General features: G+C 42.8%; 1 protein-coding gene across 2 annotated transcripts in view; it reads left to right on the top strand.

Annotated features, from left to right (window-relative positions):
- Positions 1-12,904, top strand: part of slc39a10 (solute carrier family 39 member 10) — a 72,242-nt gene extending 59,338 nt beyond the window's left edge. For both annotated transcript variants that reach the window (XM_071340127.1, XM_071340128.1), the window contains 3 exons: positions 111-191; positions 8,841-9,031; positions 9,569-12,904. In XM_071340127.1, coding sequence (XP_071196228.1) covers positions 111-191; positions 8,841-9,031; positions 9,569-9,721 — 425 coding nt within the window. In that variant the 3' untranslated portion in view covers positions 9,722-12,904. The remainder of the gene's footprint in view (positions 1-110; positions 192-8,840; positions 9,032-9,568) is intronic.
- The last annotated feature ends 4,009 nt before the right edge of the window (positions 12,905-16,913 follow it).

The raw sequence follows: 16,913 nt of genomic DNA, 5'->3' as shown, positions 1-16,913 counted from the left end.
TCTGGCTAGGTAAAGGTTGAATTAATAAAGATTAGACTGTATTATACTGTTCTGTAACATAATTAAGTCTGTGTCAATGTTCTTGTTGTTGAATGTTGTTTCTTTGACAGGTGCTGCCTTCAGTGCAAATATTACCGGTGGCATCAGTACATCTGTTGCCGTGTTCTGCCATGAATTGCCTCACGAACTGGGTAAGTACACCATTCCCGGTCCGAGAAGGGCTTCAGAGCCATCAATCGTCACAAACAACATCCATTATTTTGCCAATACTCATTTCACAATTGACTCAAAAGCTTGGATAATTATCCCCTCCCCAAGGACAATGTGTTGGGCAATGGAGAGAATGCACAGTGCCTACTATCTGTTAAACAGACACTAGCCCTGATCCAGTCAATTGTAGCCTAAATAAAGGAAATCTATTAATATTAATTTAATGTTTTATTGAACCTAATTGACCCATTAAATAAGACTAATTGACACATCAAATAAGCTTCTTTTTAAAAAACATTTTATTTAAGCTTTTTTTGAAGCAGTAAGTCCCATTGATACCGAGGTCTCTTTGCAAGGGAGCCCTTCATGACAAGGCCAGCAGCAATTACTCATTACACGTTCAATCAAGGCAGGAGCATATGAAACACAAAGACTATATATTTTTACACGGTTAACACCTCTGTTACAGTGTAGACCTTGTGATTGAACTTTTTATGCAATTGATTGAATTGTAGCCACACACATGCCTCAAGGCATTGACATTCATGACAACTCCACACCATTCACAGAAACTCTGCTATTCATTGAGGTAGAGATGACCGACAGATTCAACTCCACTAGTCATCAAGATGCGTTGTGGCTCAAAGGTGTGATGGATGAGGAACCCCCACTGACAATAAAACATTGATTCAACCTCTAAAAGTACTTTGGCCTCTGTGCCATGGCTTGTGCTGTGCCCATGCAGCAGGGCTTTTTTTTGTTTATTTGTGTGTTAGTAGCAAGCAGAGGGAATAGGCTGATCGACAGTGTCTCTGCACACTAATGATGGCTGCTGCCGTAGACATGACGTCTGAGTGTGTGTCTCTAGTCTGAGTGATGAATAGACCAGACTAGAGCAGAAATAAACACTATTCATTTGTCTACATGCTCCCCCTCATGTTGCTGTTAACTAATAGTGTCTTGCTGTTTCGGTTGGCTGACTCTTTCAAATATTACTTGATGAACCACAATGTGTTTAAGGAGAATAGAATAAATGAATAGATAATGTTGCCATTCTGTTAGCAATGCAACTCCACTCAATGGTTAACAATTGTTAGTCAAGAATTTTGTAGTATACTGTAGAAACTTGTATCATAACTGTTGATGATTAAGAGAAGAAGCATCTAGAGTTGTAGGAGAGAAGAATGTGCCTATTTGAAAGCTATGGAGAAAAAAAAAGTGTAAAAAGTAGCTCTCGTGCTAGAAAGGTTAGAGACCCCTGGTCTGGGGCATCTAAGGGTAAAATAGTCTAGCATTGTATGCTCCTTTTTAAGGTGTATTGCAGCAGATTTTTATAGGTTCTACTATAACATGAGTAGGCCTAAGATGCATTGTATTCCATGTTTTTCCATTCTTCATTGACTGGCCCTAAGGGGCCAACCCTAAGGGAGCATCTGCTTGCCACCCCCTCACTCCACCCCACGCTATCAACACTCGGACCAGTCATCTCCTAATAAATGACGCCAGCGCATTTGAAAAGTGAGCCTCTCCTCTCCCGTCGCTCCAAAGACAAATGCCTCCTCCAGGCTCTTTAACACCCCGCTGAGAAGTTCATTGGCAGTGATGGGTGTGTTAATTGCACACAGCAACACGGTCAAGATGGGCGGCTTTGAGTGCGTGATGACGGATCCTTCCAACTGTCAAATCAAATCACATTTTATTTGTCACGTGCGCAAAATACAACCGGTGTAGACCTTAGTGAAATGCTTACTTACAAGCGCCTAACCAACAATACTTTAAGAAGTTTTAAGAAAAAAATTGAAAATAAGTCACAAATAATTGAACAGCAGCAGTAAAATAACAATAGTGGGGCTATATACAGGGGGTGCCGGTACAGTGACAATGTGTGGGGGCACCCGTTAGTCGAAGTAATTGAGGTAATATGTACATGTAGGTAGAGTTATTAAAGTGACTATGCATAGATAATAAACAGAGTAGCAGCAGCATAAAAGAGCGGTCTGAGTTGCCCTTTGATTAGCTGTTCAGGAGTCTTGTGGCTTGGGGGTAGACGCTGTTAAGATGCCTCTTGGACCTGGACTTGGCACTCCAGAACCGCTTGCCGTGCGGTAGCAGAGAGAAGAGTCTATGACTAGGGTGGCTGGAGTCTCTGACCATTTTTAGGGCCATCCTCTGACACCGCCTTATGTGGAGGTCCTAGATGGCAGGACGCTTGGCCCCAGTGACGTGCCGTGCGCACTACCATCTGTAGTGCAACCAGTCCGGATGCTCTCAATGGTGCAGCTGTGGAACCTTTTTGAGGATCTTCGGACCCATGCAAATCTTTTCAGTCTCCTGAGGGGGAATAGGCTTTGTCGTGCCCTCTTCACAACTGTCTTAGTGTGTTTGGACCATGATAGTTTGTTGATATGGACACCAAGGAACTTGACGCTCTAAACCTGCTCCACTACAGCCCCGTTGATGAGAACGGGTGCATGATCGGTCCTCCTTTTCCTGTAGTCCACAATCATCTCTTTTGTCTTGATCACGTGGAGGGAGGTTGTTGTCCTGGCACCACACAGCCTATAGGGAGGTCAGAGACCTGGCCGTCTCATCATTGTCGGTGATCAGGCCTAGCACTGTTGGGTCATTGGCAAACTTAATGATGGTGTTGGAGTCGTGCCTGGATGTGCAGTCATGAGTGAACAGGGAGTACAGGAGGGGACTGAGCACGCACCACTGAGGGCCCCCGTGTTGAGGATCAGTGTGGTGGATGTATTGTTACCTACCCTTACCACCTGGTGGTGGCCATCACGAAGTCCAGGATCCAGTTGCAGAGGGAGGTGTTTAGTCCCAGGGTCCTTAGCTTAGTGATGAGCTTTGAGGGCACAAGGGTGTTGAACGCTGAGCTTTAGTCAATGAATAGCATTCTCACATATGTGTTCCTTTCGTCCCAGGTTGGAAAGGGCAGTGTTGAGTGCAATAGAGATTGCATCATCTGTGGATCTGTTGGGGCGGTATGCGAACTGGAGTGGGCACAAGGACTATGGTGCTCCGCTTGAAACATGTTGGTATTACAGACTCCGTCAGGGACAGGTTGAAAATGTCAGCTCATGCTCAGAGTACACGTCCTTGTAATCCATCTGGCCCTGCTGCCTTGTGAATGTTGACCTGTCTAAAGGTCTTACTCACATCGGCTACAGAGTGCGTGATCTCACAGTTGTCCGAACACCAGATGCTCTTATGCATGTTTCAGTGTTACTTGCCTCGAAGCAATTTAGCTCTTCTGGTAGGCTCGTGTCACTGGGAAGCTCACGGCTGTGCTTCACTTTGTAGTCTGTAATAGTTTGCAAGCCCTGCCACATCCGACAAGCGTCAGAGCCGGTGTAGTACGATTCAAACTTAGTCCTGTATTGATCTTTTTTTTTGCCTGTTTGATGGTTCGTCGGAGGGCATAGCGGGATTTCTTATAAGCTTCCGGGTTAGAATCCCGCTCCTTGAAAGCGCTAGCTTTACCCTTTAGCTCAATGCGGATGTTGCCTGTAATTCATGGCTTCTGGTTGGGCTATGTACATACAGTCACTGTGGGGACGACATCATCGACGCACTTATTGATGAAGCCAATGACTGATGTGGTGTACTCCTCAATGCCATCGGAAGAATCCCAGAACATATTCCAGTGTATGCTAGCAAAACAGTCCTGTAGCTTAGCATCTGCTTCATCTGACCACTTTCTTATTGATCGAGTCACTAGTGCTTCCTGCTTTAGTTTTTGCTTGTAAGCCAGAATCAGGAGGATAGAATAATGGTCAGATTTTAAGCTCCTTTTGGTCATAAGACACGGTGGCAGAAACATTATGTACAAATAAGTTACAAATAACACGAGAAAACACACACACAATAGCACAATTGGTTAGGAGATCGTAAAATGGCAGCCGTCTCCTCCGGTGTCTTCCCCATGGTTCACAGAAGAGCTGCGCAGCATAAAGACCCATGTTAGCAGTTTAGAGTGTCTGTGGAGAAGTATTGTCCACCTACTGGCCTATAAAGACAACCAGGCTTGCTATTTCAAAGCACTAAAAGCAGCCAGATCCACCTTCTACTCTGCCATGATGGACAACGACAGAGGAAATCCCAGGACCTTGTTTTCCACCATCAGTCGCCTCCTCCACCCTATAGACTCTGGCCCTCCCACAGCAACTCCCAAACAATGCAACCGATTTATCTGAGTTCTTCAAAGCTAAAATCAACACCATCCGAAAGGACGTTGTATCCACCTCCTAAGTGACTTTACTCTGGTTTCACCTGCTGCTGTATTAGAAATCCTCAAATAATGTATACTACCAGTGACCCCTAAACCCTATTCCAACTCAGTTGGTCTCATCCAATTTTGTAGCCAACCTGTTCAAGTCCCTCCACATTGGGCAGGTGCCATCACTGTTCAAAATTTGCTACCGTCACCCCTTTGCTCAAAACATCCCTTGACCAAATCCTCATCTCAAACTACAGGCCTATTTCCAACTACCCATTTTTACTTAAAGTCCTGGAGAAAGTAGTGCAACTCAGTTTCATTCACACCTCCGTGCTAACCATCTTTGAGGCTCTCCAGTCTGGCTTTAGGACCATGCACAGTACTGAGACAGCCCTGGTGAAGTTTGTAAATGACTTGCTCATATCTGAAGATACAGGATTCCCCACCATCTTGATTGTTCTGCACCTCTGCTGCTTTTGACACAGTAAATCACACCATTTTACTGAAGTGCCCCCGAGAGCACACTGCCATCTGTGGGACTGCCCTTAACTGGTTCTCATCCTACCTCCAACCGCAAGTCGTTTTAATCCACCATAAACTGCTGTCTCCCACAAGGGTCTGTGTTAGTACCTATCCTCTTCCTACTTTACATGCTCCCACTTGGTCAGATCTTCAGACAGCAATTCCACTGCTATGCAGACGACACACAGTTGTACATTAAAACCAAGCCTGACACATCTGCTCTGTCAACATTGTCCAACTGGATGCAGAACAACTCAAGTGGCAAGACCGAGGCAATGCACATAGGCACCCCCCACAAGATCACCAACTCCTGCAGCGTGTCATCACTCATCAGTCATCACTAATTTGAGTGTGAAATTCGACCCTGCCCTCTCTTTCAATGCCCACATTAGTCATGTCTGTAAAACTAAAAAAAATTGCCTAAGGAACATCTCCCACCTAAGACCCTCCTCACATATTGATGCAGAAAATCGAATCCATGCATTCATGTTCTCCAGAATAGGGCGCTGCAAATTCAATTCATAAACTACAGCTCATCCAAAAGAGTGCCGCAACGATTCTGAAACAAAAACAAAAAAAGTCGGCCCACATCAGCCCTATCCTTACTAATCTCCATTGGCTACCTGTTCCTCAAAGATTTGACTAAAATGATCATCCTTGTCGACAAAGCCCTGAATGGCATCGGACCCGCCTACCTGTCAGACCTACTCTCTCCCTATTAACCCCCACACACCCTATGACAAGCCACGTTCAAGCCATATATACAGTGCCTTCATAAAGTATTCGTACCCCTTGACTTATTCACATTTTGTTGTTACACCCTGAATTCAAAATGGATTGAATGAAAAAAAAAATCTAACCCATCTACACACAGTGCCCCATAATGACAAAGTGGAAACATGTTTTTATAAATTGTAACTAATTTATTTGAAAATTAAATCCAGAAATATCTCATTGACATAAGTATACGCACCTTGTCAATACATGTTAGAATCTCCTTTGGCAGACATTACAGCTGTAAGTCTCGAAGAGCTTTGTACACCAGGATTGTACAATATTTGCACATTATTATTTTTAAAATTCTTCAAGCTCTGTCAAGTTGGTAATTGATCATTGCTAGACAGCCATTTTCAAGTCTTGCCATAGATTTAAGTCAAAACTGTAACTAGGCCACTCAGGAACATTCAATGTCATCTTAGCAAGCAACCCCAGTGTATATTTGGCCTTGTGTTTTAGGTTATTGTCTGTCAAAGGTGAAAAGGGTTGGAAAGCAGACTGAACCAAGTTATCTTCTAGGATTTTACCAGTGCTTAGCTCTGTTCTGTTTATTTTTATCCGGGGGGGAAAATGCCATAGTCCTTGCCAGTGACGAGCATACCCATAGCATGATGCAGCCACCACCATGCTTGAAAATATGAAAAGTAGTACTCAGTGATGTGTTCTGTTGGATTTGCCCCGAACATGACGCTTTGTATTGAGGGCATTAAGTAAAAAAATTTGCCAAATGTTTTACAGTTGTACTTTAGTGCCTTATTGCAAACAGGATGCATATTTTTTAAATATTTTTAATCTGTACCGGATTCCTTCACAGCCATTAAACGCTGTAACTGTTTTAAAGTCACACTTAGCCTCATGGTGAAATCCCTGAGTGGTTTCCTTCCCATTTGGCAACTGAGTTAAGAAGCACGTCTGTATCTTTATAGTGACTGGGTTTACTGATACACCACCCAAAGTGTAATTAATAACTTCACCATGCTCAAAGGGCTATTCACTGCCTTTGTGTTTGAAATGTCCTGCTAGACTGAGGGACCTTACAGAATATTGTGTGTGGGGTACAGAGATGAGGTGGTCATTAAAAAATGGTTAGACACTATTATTGCACACAGAGTCCATGCAACATAGTATGTGACTTGTTAAACACATTTTTACTCTTGAAGTTATTTAGGCTTGCCATAACAATGAGTTTGAATACTTTTTGACTGAAGACATTTCAACTTAATACATTTCTAAAAATTTCTAAAAATATAATTCCACTTTCATATTATGGGGTATTGTGTGTAGGCCAGTGACAATCTCAATTTAATACATTTTAAATTCAGGCTGTAACACAACAAAATGAGGAAAAAGTCAAGGGGCATGAATACTTTCAGAAGGCACTGTGTGTGTGGCCTTTTAAGCATTCTAGTACAGTTAAATATTTAGCACACACACGGACGCTTGACTTGATGACTGCTCGATCCACACAGCAGACATTGTGGACTAGGACTGCTGTATAGCACGTATATAATGTCGTTATGTCATGTACCTACGTTATATAGGTATGCACGACAACTTTGACATTGGTTTTGCACATCGGCGTTAAACTAGACATCGGCCGATGTTGGCATTTTTAACTAATATCGTCCGATTCCGATATGTTCACCGATATATCGTGCATCCCTAAATCTTATCTTTTATGCACTTTGAGATTATTGTATAATGAAAGCTTTACAAAGGTAATGTATTGTTATTATATGTGTGAGATTTTATTTAATTATCTAGTTAAGAACAAATTCTCATTTACAATGACGGTCAAACCCGGACAATGCTGGGCCAATTGCGTGCCGCCCTATGGGACTCCCAATCACGGCTGGATGTGATGCAGCCTGGATTCGAACCAGGGACTGCAGTGATGCCTCTTGCACTGAGATGCAGTGCCTTAGACTGCTGTCATGACAGGCCTTATGGAAATGTATAATTCGTCAGTAAACTTTTCAAATGTCAACAAACGTGATTCCTCAGTCCGGAGAATGCGCTTCCACTGCTCCAGTCCAATGACAGCGCGCTTTACACCACTCCAGCTTGGCATTGCGTATGGTTATCTTAGGCTGCTCGGCCATGGAAACCTATTTCATAAAGCTCCTGGCGAACAGTTCTTGTGCTGACGTTGCTTCCAGAAGCAGTTTGGAACTCTGTAGTGTGTGCTGCAACCGAGGACCGATGATTTTTACATGCTTCAGCACTCGGCCATCCCGTTCTGTGAACTTGTGTGGCTTACCACTTCGCTGCTCAGGACGTTGTTGCTCCTAGACATTTCCACTTCACAATAACAACACTTCCAGTCAACCAGGGCAGCTCTAGCAGGACAGAAATTTGTCGGACTGACTTGTTTTGCGAACTGGCCAATGACGGTCCCACGTTGAAAGTCACTGAGCTCTTCAGTAAGGTTATTCTTTTGCCAATGTTTGTCTATGGAGATTGCATTGCTGTGTGCTAGATTTTATACACCTGTCAGCAACAGGTGTGGCTGAAATAGCTGAATCCACTAATTTGAAGGGGTGTCCACATACATTTGTATAAATAGTGGTGATGCAGCCAGTTAAGATGCTCTCAATGCTGCAACTGTATAACGTTTTGAGGATCTGAGGTGTCAGGCCAAATCTTTTCAACCTCCTGATTGGGATGAGGCGCAATTGCGCCTTCTTCAAGACTGTGTTGGTGTGAGAGGACCATATTAAGTCCTTAGTGGTGGACACAGGAACGTGAAGCTCTCGACCTGCTCCACTACAATGTGGGCGTGCTCGCTCTTCCGTTTCCTGTAGGCCACGATCAGCTCCTGTTGGCTTGCTGACGTTGATGGAGTGGTTGTTGTCCTGGCACCACACTGCCAGGTCTCTGACCTCCTCTCTGTAAGCTCATTGTCGTCAGTGATCAGACCCACCATCGTCTTGTCGTCAGCAAACTTGATGATCAGTAAGTAACATCATTTTGTGGGTATCGATGAGTATCAAATGGTTTCATACAGTAAGTGTGAGGTGAGTGACTGAGTGAATACTATCACATGCGTGTTGGCCAGCCCATGTATTCTTACCCGGTCCTCCTTGTGCTTTTCTGGCTCCAGGTGACTTTGCGGTGCTTCTGAAGGCTGGCATGTCGGTGAAACAGGCTATTGTGTATAACCTACTCTCTGCCCTCATGGCCTACGTGGGCATGATGATCGGCACAGCCGTGGGCCAGTACACACACAACGTCACCAGCTGGATCTTCGCCGTCACTGCTGGCATGTTCCTCTATGTGGCTCTGGTAGACATGGTGAGTTAGTTGTACAGTGAAACAATCACAACCATTTCACAACCTGTTTTAACAAGGGCAGTGCAATTGAAGGCTTTCACCATTAAAGTAGTCGACTGGGTGGGACCTCATGGTTTAAATACAGAATTCCATAATGGTTAGCAGGAAGGACCAGCCAATTCATTATTTATGTCCTGAGCAAATTGCAGCACTCCAGGTGGCATGAAATGACCAAACCTTGGCTTTATGCCCGTTCAGACTAAACACATCCCAGCACAGTAGATGGTGGTAAGCACCTTTTCAGTTTGTTTACGAACCACCAATAAACTTGTAGAAGAAGAAATTGACAAATACTGTAAAATGGTGACAGCCCTTGATGGTTGTCTAAAATCAAAATGGCATCACGGGCATAAAAGGTTTGGTAACACCTGACCTAATGTCGAAGTCCAGTACAGTTGAATGACCTCTATCTAGTGTCTACCGTTAATACGGTGTAGTCCCCTCTTAATTCTCCTGTATGGTGTCTGACTACATTGTGACCTTTTGCTCCCTCTCTAGTTACCAGAGATGCTCCACGGCGACAGCGAGGAACACAAGCGCTGTCAGCTGGGCCACTTTGTCCTGCAGAACCTTGGCCTGCTCACCGGTTTCTCCATCATGCTGCTCATTGCCATCTTCGAAGACCAGATAGTTTTTGACTTTGGCTTCTAGCGGTGGAGGGTGTGGTCGGTTGGTACGAGGGAAGGCGAATGTGGGGTTGTGTGTCGGTACTTGTGCTTTTTGGCCTTTAAAAAGTGCTTTGTTTGTTCTGTGGTGGTCCAGTGTCCTGCATGCATAGTGATCGAGCTCTCATTCATGCTCCCTGTGCCTCTCCATTCCGTAGATCAAAGCAGTGGCTTATACATATCCCCCCATTCTGTTCCCTTTCTCTGTCCCATTGAGTTATTCCTTTCAGCTCCTAGGTTCTATCCTATGCTCCTTCCCATGTAGCTTAGATGCTGTACTGAAGGTACACCTCAAGGTTACTCTCACCAACAAACACCTCTTTAGTTGATATTGATAAGGGCACCTTCCTTTCGGAGACTAGCTTATGCAAGTAACACTTTGATTACTCTCCCCATTCCTCTGAAAACCATTATAGCAAATCAAAAGGAATGTCACATTCCAATTGGTCTAAATACATTTGTTGACAAGATAAGTTCACATATCGGCGGCTCGCCTCAGTATCAGCAGGTGTGCTCCACTACCTTTGAGTTCCTCAAGATGGATAAAGTATCCACCTCCTAACCTGGAGAATTCTCCAGACTGCTTCCCACCGGTGCAGGGCGCTCCCCTACAGAGAGGAAGTTGTCATGGCCCAGCAGCCCTCTGCTCATCCATCATAACCCTGTGCAGTGTGTCGTCTTATGTCGTTCCCACTCCCTTTATCTGTTATCAACCCTGTGGCTTGTCCCATTTTACTTGCTTAGTGCACCTGTGGTGCCTTCCCATTGCCCCTATCCATTGTAAACTTGTGAAATCTGTCCCGCTGTGTATCAACATTTACTGTTTAAAGCTGTGCCAAGCCAAGTCCATTGTGGTGGCTTTGCCAATGAACACACTGTAATAGAGTAGCTAGGAGCTAGCTAGTCCATAGACTCGGAAGCGTTAAAGGAAAGTGGTGCTAAAGCCCAAATTTGTCCACAGGCATTGCATGAGTCAACAGGTCTGTATTGAAGGTCTTCGCCCTGTTGCTCTGCAAAACTATTGAACCACAGCTTAGCTATGCATTTTGCCAAAAATGTGAACGCTACTACCCCAACCTTAAACGAGCGATTGTGTGTCTAATTATAATGTCTGTGTTCATTTGCAGCAGTCTCCATATTTATATATATTTTTTGTCTTGTTTTTATGGCTGATTTGAGAAGCATTGGGGGTATTGAAGGTACCCATAATGCTACATAGTGCTACGAAAGAAAAACGACTTTAGGTACTCACTCGGATGTAGGCTCCAGTCAGTTTCATTTCATTATGCGTGTTCAAGACGATGTTAAATGTAGACTCAGCGACGCACAAAGTAAACAGAATATTATGTCAATTTCCACAACAACTAAGAGTGTTAAAGCACGGGCCTCAAGTTCTCCACTGTTTTGGTCCTGTAGCTACCACGTTATAGCGGTGTAAAGTGCACCCGAGCACATGCTCAGATACTCTGTGTGACTATTGGAGAGCAGTCTTGCATCTCGCTCGTCTCAATATCTGCGGTACTGATTCATAGCGCTGAGTCTACCTCTAAAATGATGTGGGAGAAAAAAGTTGGATTACCTAGATATATATTAAGAACCAAGAAATATTGCCCAACTGCATTTGTAGGACTGATAGTCTGTAAACAAAAATCTGACATTTTACAAAATTAAACTTTGCATGCCCGAAGTCCTATGTGAATTTAAGAATAGTATTTTCTTCTGTGTCGAAGAAACCTGTTGCTTTGCGTTTACTCCATTGAGGGCACTAGCTTGTTTTTGTAGCCAAATACATGACCCATGCATTGTGTTGTATTTTCTTATTTTTAAATGGGTTACTGTAAGTCTTGATTACCCCCATCGCAATCGGGCAAAGTCAGAAGTCAATTAGATTGAGAGCGAATTAAGTATATTTAACTTGGCTTATTACATGGGGGTTACACTAGTTACCTTACCAAAAGACCCAAGTTGAGACTGTTTTCAGCATCATAAATCTAAAGAGTGTCACTGTTATTGTTAAACCCTGAGATGTTTGGATACTGTGTTGTGTATCATTCCTCCCAAATCGGTTTATAAGAAAGTACTCAAATAATACATTTTCCTGTGTCATTTTGAAATTGTTCTCTGACAATCTGGAAAAGAACAAGCATGACAATGGCCTTTATCACTGCTAAAAATATGCTTTATGTCTATATATTTGAATATGTTCAAATTAGCACACTTTGCACTTGTGTAATTGATATTCGACTTGTAATCAAACCGTATAACTATAAGGTTATCAGATGTTCCTTTGATTCGTTTTTTTTTAACAATCATTAGTTGTATATTTTTGGTTAAATGGGTGTATGTGATAAGACACCACGCCGACTGTGCCAAAAGTGGCCCATTTGGGTTTTCTTTACCATAATTCTGTGCTTGCCGTCGCCTCCTGACATTCCATTGGCTGTCTGCTGCTCGAGTGCTAAGCTAGCCAGCCTGGCTGCTTCACCTGCTGGATCACATTGAAATGTGCAACCTCCATTTATCCTGTCACTGTGTGACATCCATCGTCTTGTCTTATTGGCTGTGAATCATCGTCAATCACATTAAACTAATGTACTTGATTGGATCGAATCATGCATGAGGCATGAGTTAAATGGAACAGGAAAATGTTTTGGATGTAATTGTTTCTCTGCTTTTGTATAGAAAAATGTAAATGATAAAGACTAGTCAAATGTTTTGTTAGTTTATTTTTTAAATAAACAGATCAACTGTAGCGATGAGGAATTCTTTAGGGCCTGCTGAGCCTATTGGTAGAGCTTTCGTGTTTTAGAACAATGTTAATTAATTTTTCATAGTCAGTTTTTCAACATGAGAAAAAAAAATAGAAATATGTACTTCATCGGCTGAATAGGTGCCTGCTATAATGTTGCTATATTCTTTTAACAATCAATTTTTCATGCAATAGAGATGGTTACAAGTGTCTAGCCACCATTTAGATTACCATAATCTCTTTACTGGACTAGGAGCAGCAAATACAAAATAATAATATGAAGGTCCATGGTTGTTTGGTTTTTAATTTGATACATTGTTTACAAACCTGGATATCTAAATGTAGTCATTGCATTTATCATCCTCGCTGATTGTCTGTGCATTCTCTGTCTGGAAAGGAAAATAAAGTTTGCAAAGAGCCCCTTTTGTGTGACATTTTTTTGCAATGGTAATTTTGTCTTAAAGCCATAATAAGCAATTTTTCTGGAATTTCTAAAAATGAAATTGCTCAATTTAGATTAATATTAATATCTTCCTGAGACTAGTACAACGGTCTTAAAAAAAAAAAAAGAACTTACAATGTCATTGTTGCTCAGTAGAACTTTTCTTGTTCTAAGGGCAAGGGTGCGTTCAGTTCATTAAACGTTTTGCTATGTTGTGTGGTCGTTTGTACTGAACAGCACGATACCCCGAACAAGTGTACATTGTTCTTCCAACAGTCTTCAAGGTAGGTTTGCTCCTGTTGATGGCATTATGAATCAACACTAGTTCAGGAGAGAGGACCTGAATGCAGAACACTACCTGCATCAAACGGCTGCTATGAAACCCTTAACAAGGAGTTGCAGTCAGTTTTGGAATGGGTGGCCAGTAATTAACTGGTCCTGAACATCTCTAAAACTAAGGCCATTGTATTTGACACAAATCATTCCCTAAACTCTACACCTCAGCCCGATCTGGTAATGAATGTTGTGGCTGTCGATCAAGTTGAGGAGACTAAATTACTTGGTGTGACCTTAGATTGTAAACTCGTGTTCAACACCTAAAGATTCAAAATTGTAAGCATGTCCATAATAAAGAGATGCTCTGCTTATTTGACACCACACGCCAAAAAGCAAGTCATGCAGGGTTTTTTGCCTTATCTTGAATTTATGTCCAGTCATGTGCTCAAGTGTTGTAAAGAAAGACCTAGTTAAGCTGCAGCTGGCCCAGGACAGAGCCGCACGTCTTGCTCTTCATTGTAATCAGAGGGCTAATATAAATGCTATGTAGGCCAGTCTTTCTTGGCTAAGTTGAGGAGAGACTGACTGCAACACTTCTTTTTATAAGAAACAATTTGTTGAAAATTCCAAATTGTTTGCATAGTCAACTTACACACAGCTCTGACCCCACCAGACATGCCACCAGGGGTCTTTTCACAGTCCCCAAATCCAGAACAAATTCAAGAGAGCCATTATTGCATGGAACTCCCTTCCATCTCATATTGCTCAAATGAACAGCAGACCTGGTTTCAAAACATTTATAAAGCCACACCTCACGGCACAACGTCTCTACCCTATTTAACCTAGATATTTTGTGTGTATGTATTGATATGTAGGCTGTTTGTGCTGATTTTAACTGTATGTAGTTCTGTTCTTGCCTATTAATGTTCTGTATTATGTCATGTTTTGTATGTCCCCCAGGAAGAGAAGCTGCTGCTTTCGCAACAGCTAATGGAATCCTAATACAATACCTAAAATACCAAATGCACAAAAAGCTTATTTCTCTAATTTTGTGCACAAATTTGTTTACATCCCTGGTAGTGAGCGTTTTTCCTTTGCCAAGATATTCCATCCACCTGACAGGTGTGGCATATCAAGAAACTGATTATGAAACAGCATCATCATTACACAGTTGCACCTTGTGCTGGGGACAATAAAAAGCCACTCTAAAATGTGCAGTTTTGTCACACAATGCAACTGATGTCTCAAGTTGAGGGAGCATGCAATTGGCATGCTGGCTGCAGGAATGTCCACCAGAGTTGTTGCCAGAGAATTAAATGTTAATTTCTCTACAATAAGCCACCTCCGTTGTTTTAGAGAATTTAGCAGTATGTCCAACTGGCCTCACAACCTCAGACCACGTGTATGGCGTTGTGTGGGCGAGCGGTTTGTTGATGTCAACGTTGTGAACAGAGTGCCCCATGGTGGCAGTGGGGTTTTGGTATGGGCAGGCATAAGCTACGGAGAACGAACAGAATTGCATTTTATCAATGGTTATTTGAATGCACAGAGATACCATGACTAGATCCTGTGGCTAATTGTCGTGCCATTCATCCGCCGCCATCACCTCATGTTTCAGCATGATAATGCATGGCCCCCTGTCGCAAGGATCTGTATACAATTCCTGGAAGCTGAAAATGGCACAGTTCTTCCATGGCTTGCATACTCACCAGATCTATCACCCATTGAGCATGTTTGGGATGCTCTGGATCGACATGTACGAGAGTGTGTTCCATTTCCCGCCAGTATCCAGAAACTTCGCACAGCCATTGAAGATGAGTGTGACAACATTCCACAGGCCACATCAACAGCCTGATCAACTCTATGCAAGCGAGATGTGTAGCACTGTATGAGGCAAATGGTGGTCACAGCAGATACTGACTGGTTTTCTGATCTACGCCGCTACCTTTTTTAAGGTATCTGTGACCAATGAATTTATTTCATTTGACTGATTTCCTGTAATCTTTGAAATTGTTGCATGTTGCGTTTATATTTCTGTTCAGTATATACAGTGCCTTCAGAAAGTATTCATACCTCTTGACTTATTCCACATTTTGTTATGTTATAGCCTGAATAAAAAATCCCCAAAATCTCACCCATCTACACAAAGACCACATAATAACAGAGTGAAAAAAATGTTTTTTAACACTTTGTATCCAGGACAAAAAGTGAATTGCTTTGCCACAGTTTTTGCATTATTACTTTAGTTTCTTGTTTTAACAGGATGCATGTTTTGGAATATGTGTTATTGTGTATAGGCTTCCTTCTTTTCACTCTGCCTATTAGGTTAATATTGTGGAGTTCCTGCTACTGTATGTTGTTGATCCATTCTCGTTTTTTTTCCTATCACAGCCACTAAACTCTAACTGTTTTAAAGTCACCATTGGCCTCAGTGTGAAATCCCTGAGTGATTTCCTTACCCTCCGACAACTGAGTTCGGAAGGACGCCTGTATCTTTGTAGTGACTGGGTGAATTGATACACCATCCAAAGTGTAATTAATAACTTCACCATGCTCATGCTTTTACCCATCTACCAATAGGTGCCCTTTGCGAGGCATTGGAAAACCTCCCTGGTCTTCATGGTTGAATCTGTGTTGAAATGTTCTGCTCGACCGAGGGAACTTACAGATAATTGTGTGGGGTACAGAGATGAGGTAGTCATTCAAAAATCATGTTGAACACTATTAATGCACACAGAGTAAGTCCATGTCACTTATTATGTGACTTGTTAAGCCTATTTTTACTCCTGAACTTATTCATGCTTGCCATAACAAAGGGGTTGAATACTTATTGGGCTTTTCATTTTTTATTAATTTGTAACCATTTCAAAAAACATATTTCCTCTTTGATAGTATGAGGTATTGTGTGTAGTCCAGAAGAAAGCAAAATGTTTTATCCATTTTATTTTCTGGTTGTAAAACAACAACATTTGGAAAAAATCCAGGGGTGTGAATACCATTTGACACTTGGGCGGTGACTAACCACCTCTCTCTGCCAGTGACGCCCTCTCTCTTCACCTCCGGTCCAGCTGGTCCTGTGAAAGCCGCCCCCGCAGCATCTCGCATTCCATCCCTACCATCAATGAAGTCCCACATCCCATCCAGCTCAGCCAGTTACATGCCAACTGCTCCTGCCACGGTTTGGCCCCTGGTGTTACCAGCTGAGACACTCTTCTATATCCGTGAACCAACGGCCTCTGTTCAGGTCATCAACTGCCGGCCATAGCCCTGCCTCACGAAAGTCCGCTCTAACAGCCCACCTCAATGCTCATCTCTCAAAACCTGCATTAACTCAAGCATAGTCTTCCAGACCCTGCCTCATTTCACCGACACAAGCTACCACATGCACCAAATCCTACCTTATCAGCCAAAAGAGGATTGGCTCCCCAGCTGGCCTGGTTCCTAAAGGTTTTCTTCCTTTCCACCGTCGCTTCTGCTTTCTCTCCTGGGGTCTAAGTTTGGGTCACTCCGTGGGCATCTCATCCACACGCCTGTACTACCTCAACTATATTGCCAACCATTCAGCACTTGCAGTCCAGAACGACTCATTTCTTCTCCAAGGTCCGACTAACTTGGAGTTCTCTTTTCGGGGATTGCCATCACCACAGCAGCCTAACTACCATGGCCTAACGATGATGTCTACCTGAGACTCCAAGCCAAACTGTACAGAGT

The sequence above is a fragment of the Salvelinus alpinus genome, chromosome 14, assembly GCF_045679555.1.
Source record: "Salvelinus alpinus chromosome 14, SLU_Salpinus.1, whole genome shotgun sequence".
In the NCBI taxonomy this organism is placed as follows: domain Eukaryota; kingdom Metazoa; phylum Chordata; class Actinopteri; order Salmoniformes; family Salmonidae; genus Salvelinus; species Salvelinus alpinus.
Note: the sequence above shows the minus strand (reverse complement) of the source record. Positions and strands in the feature narration are given on the sequence as shown.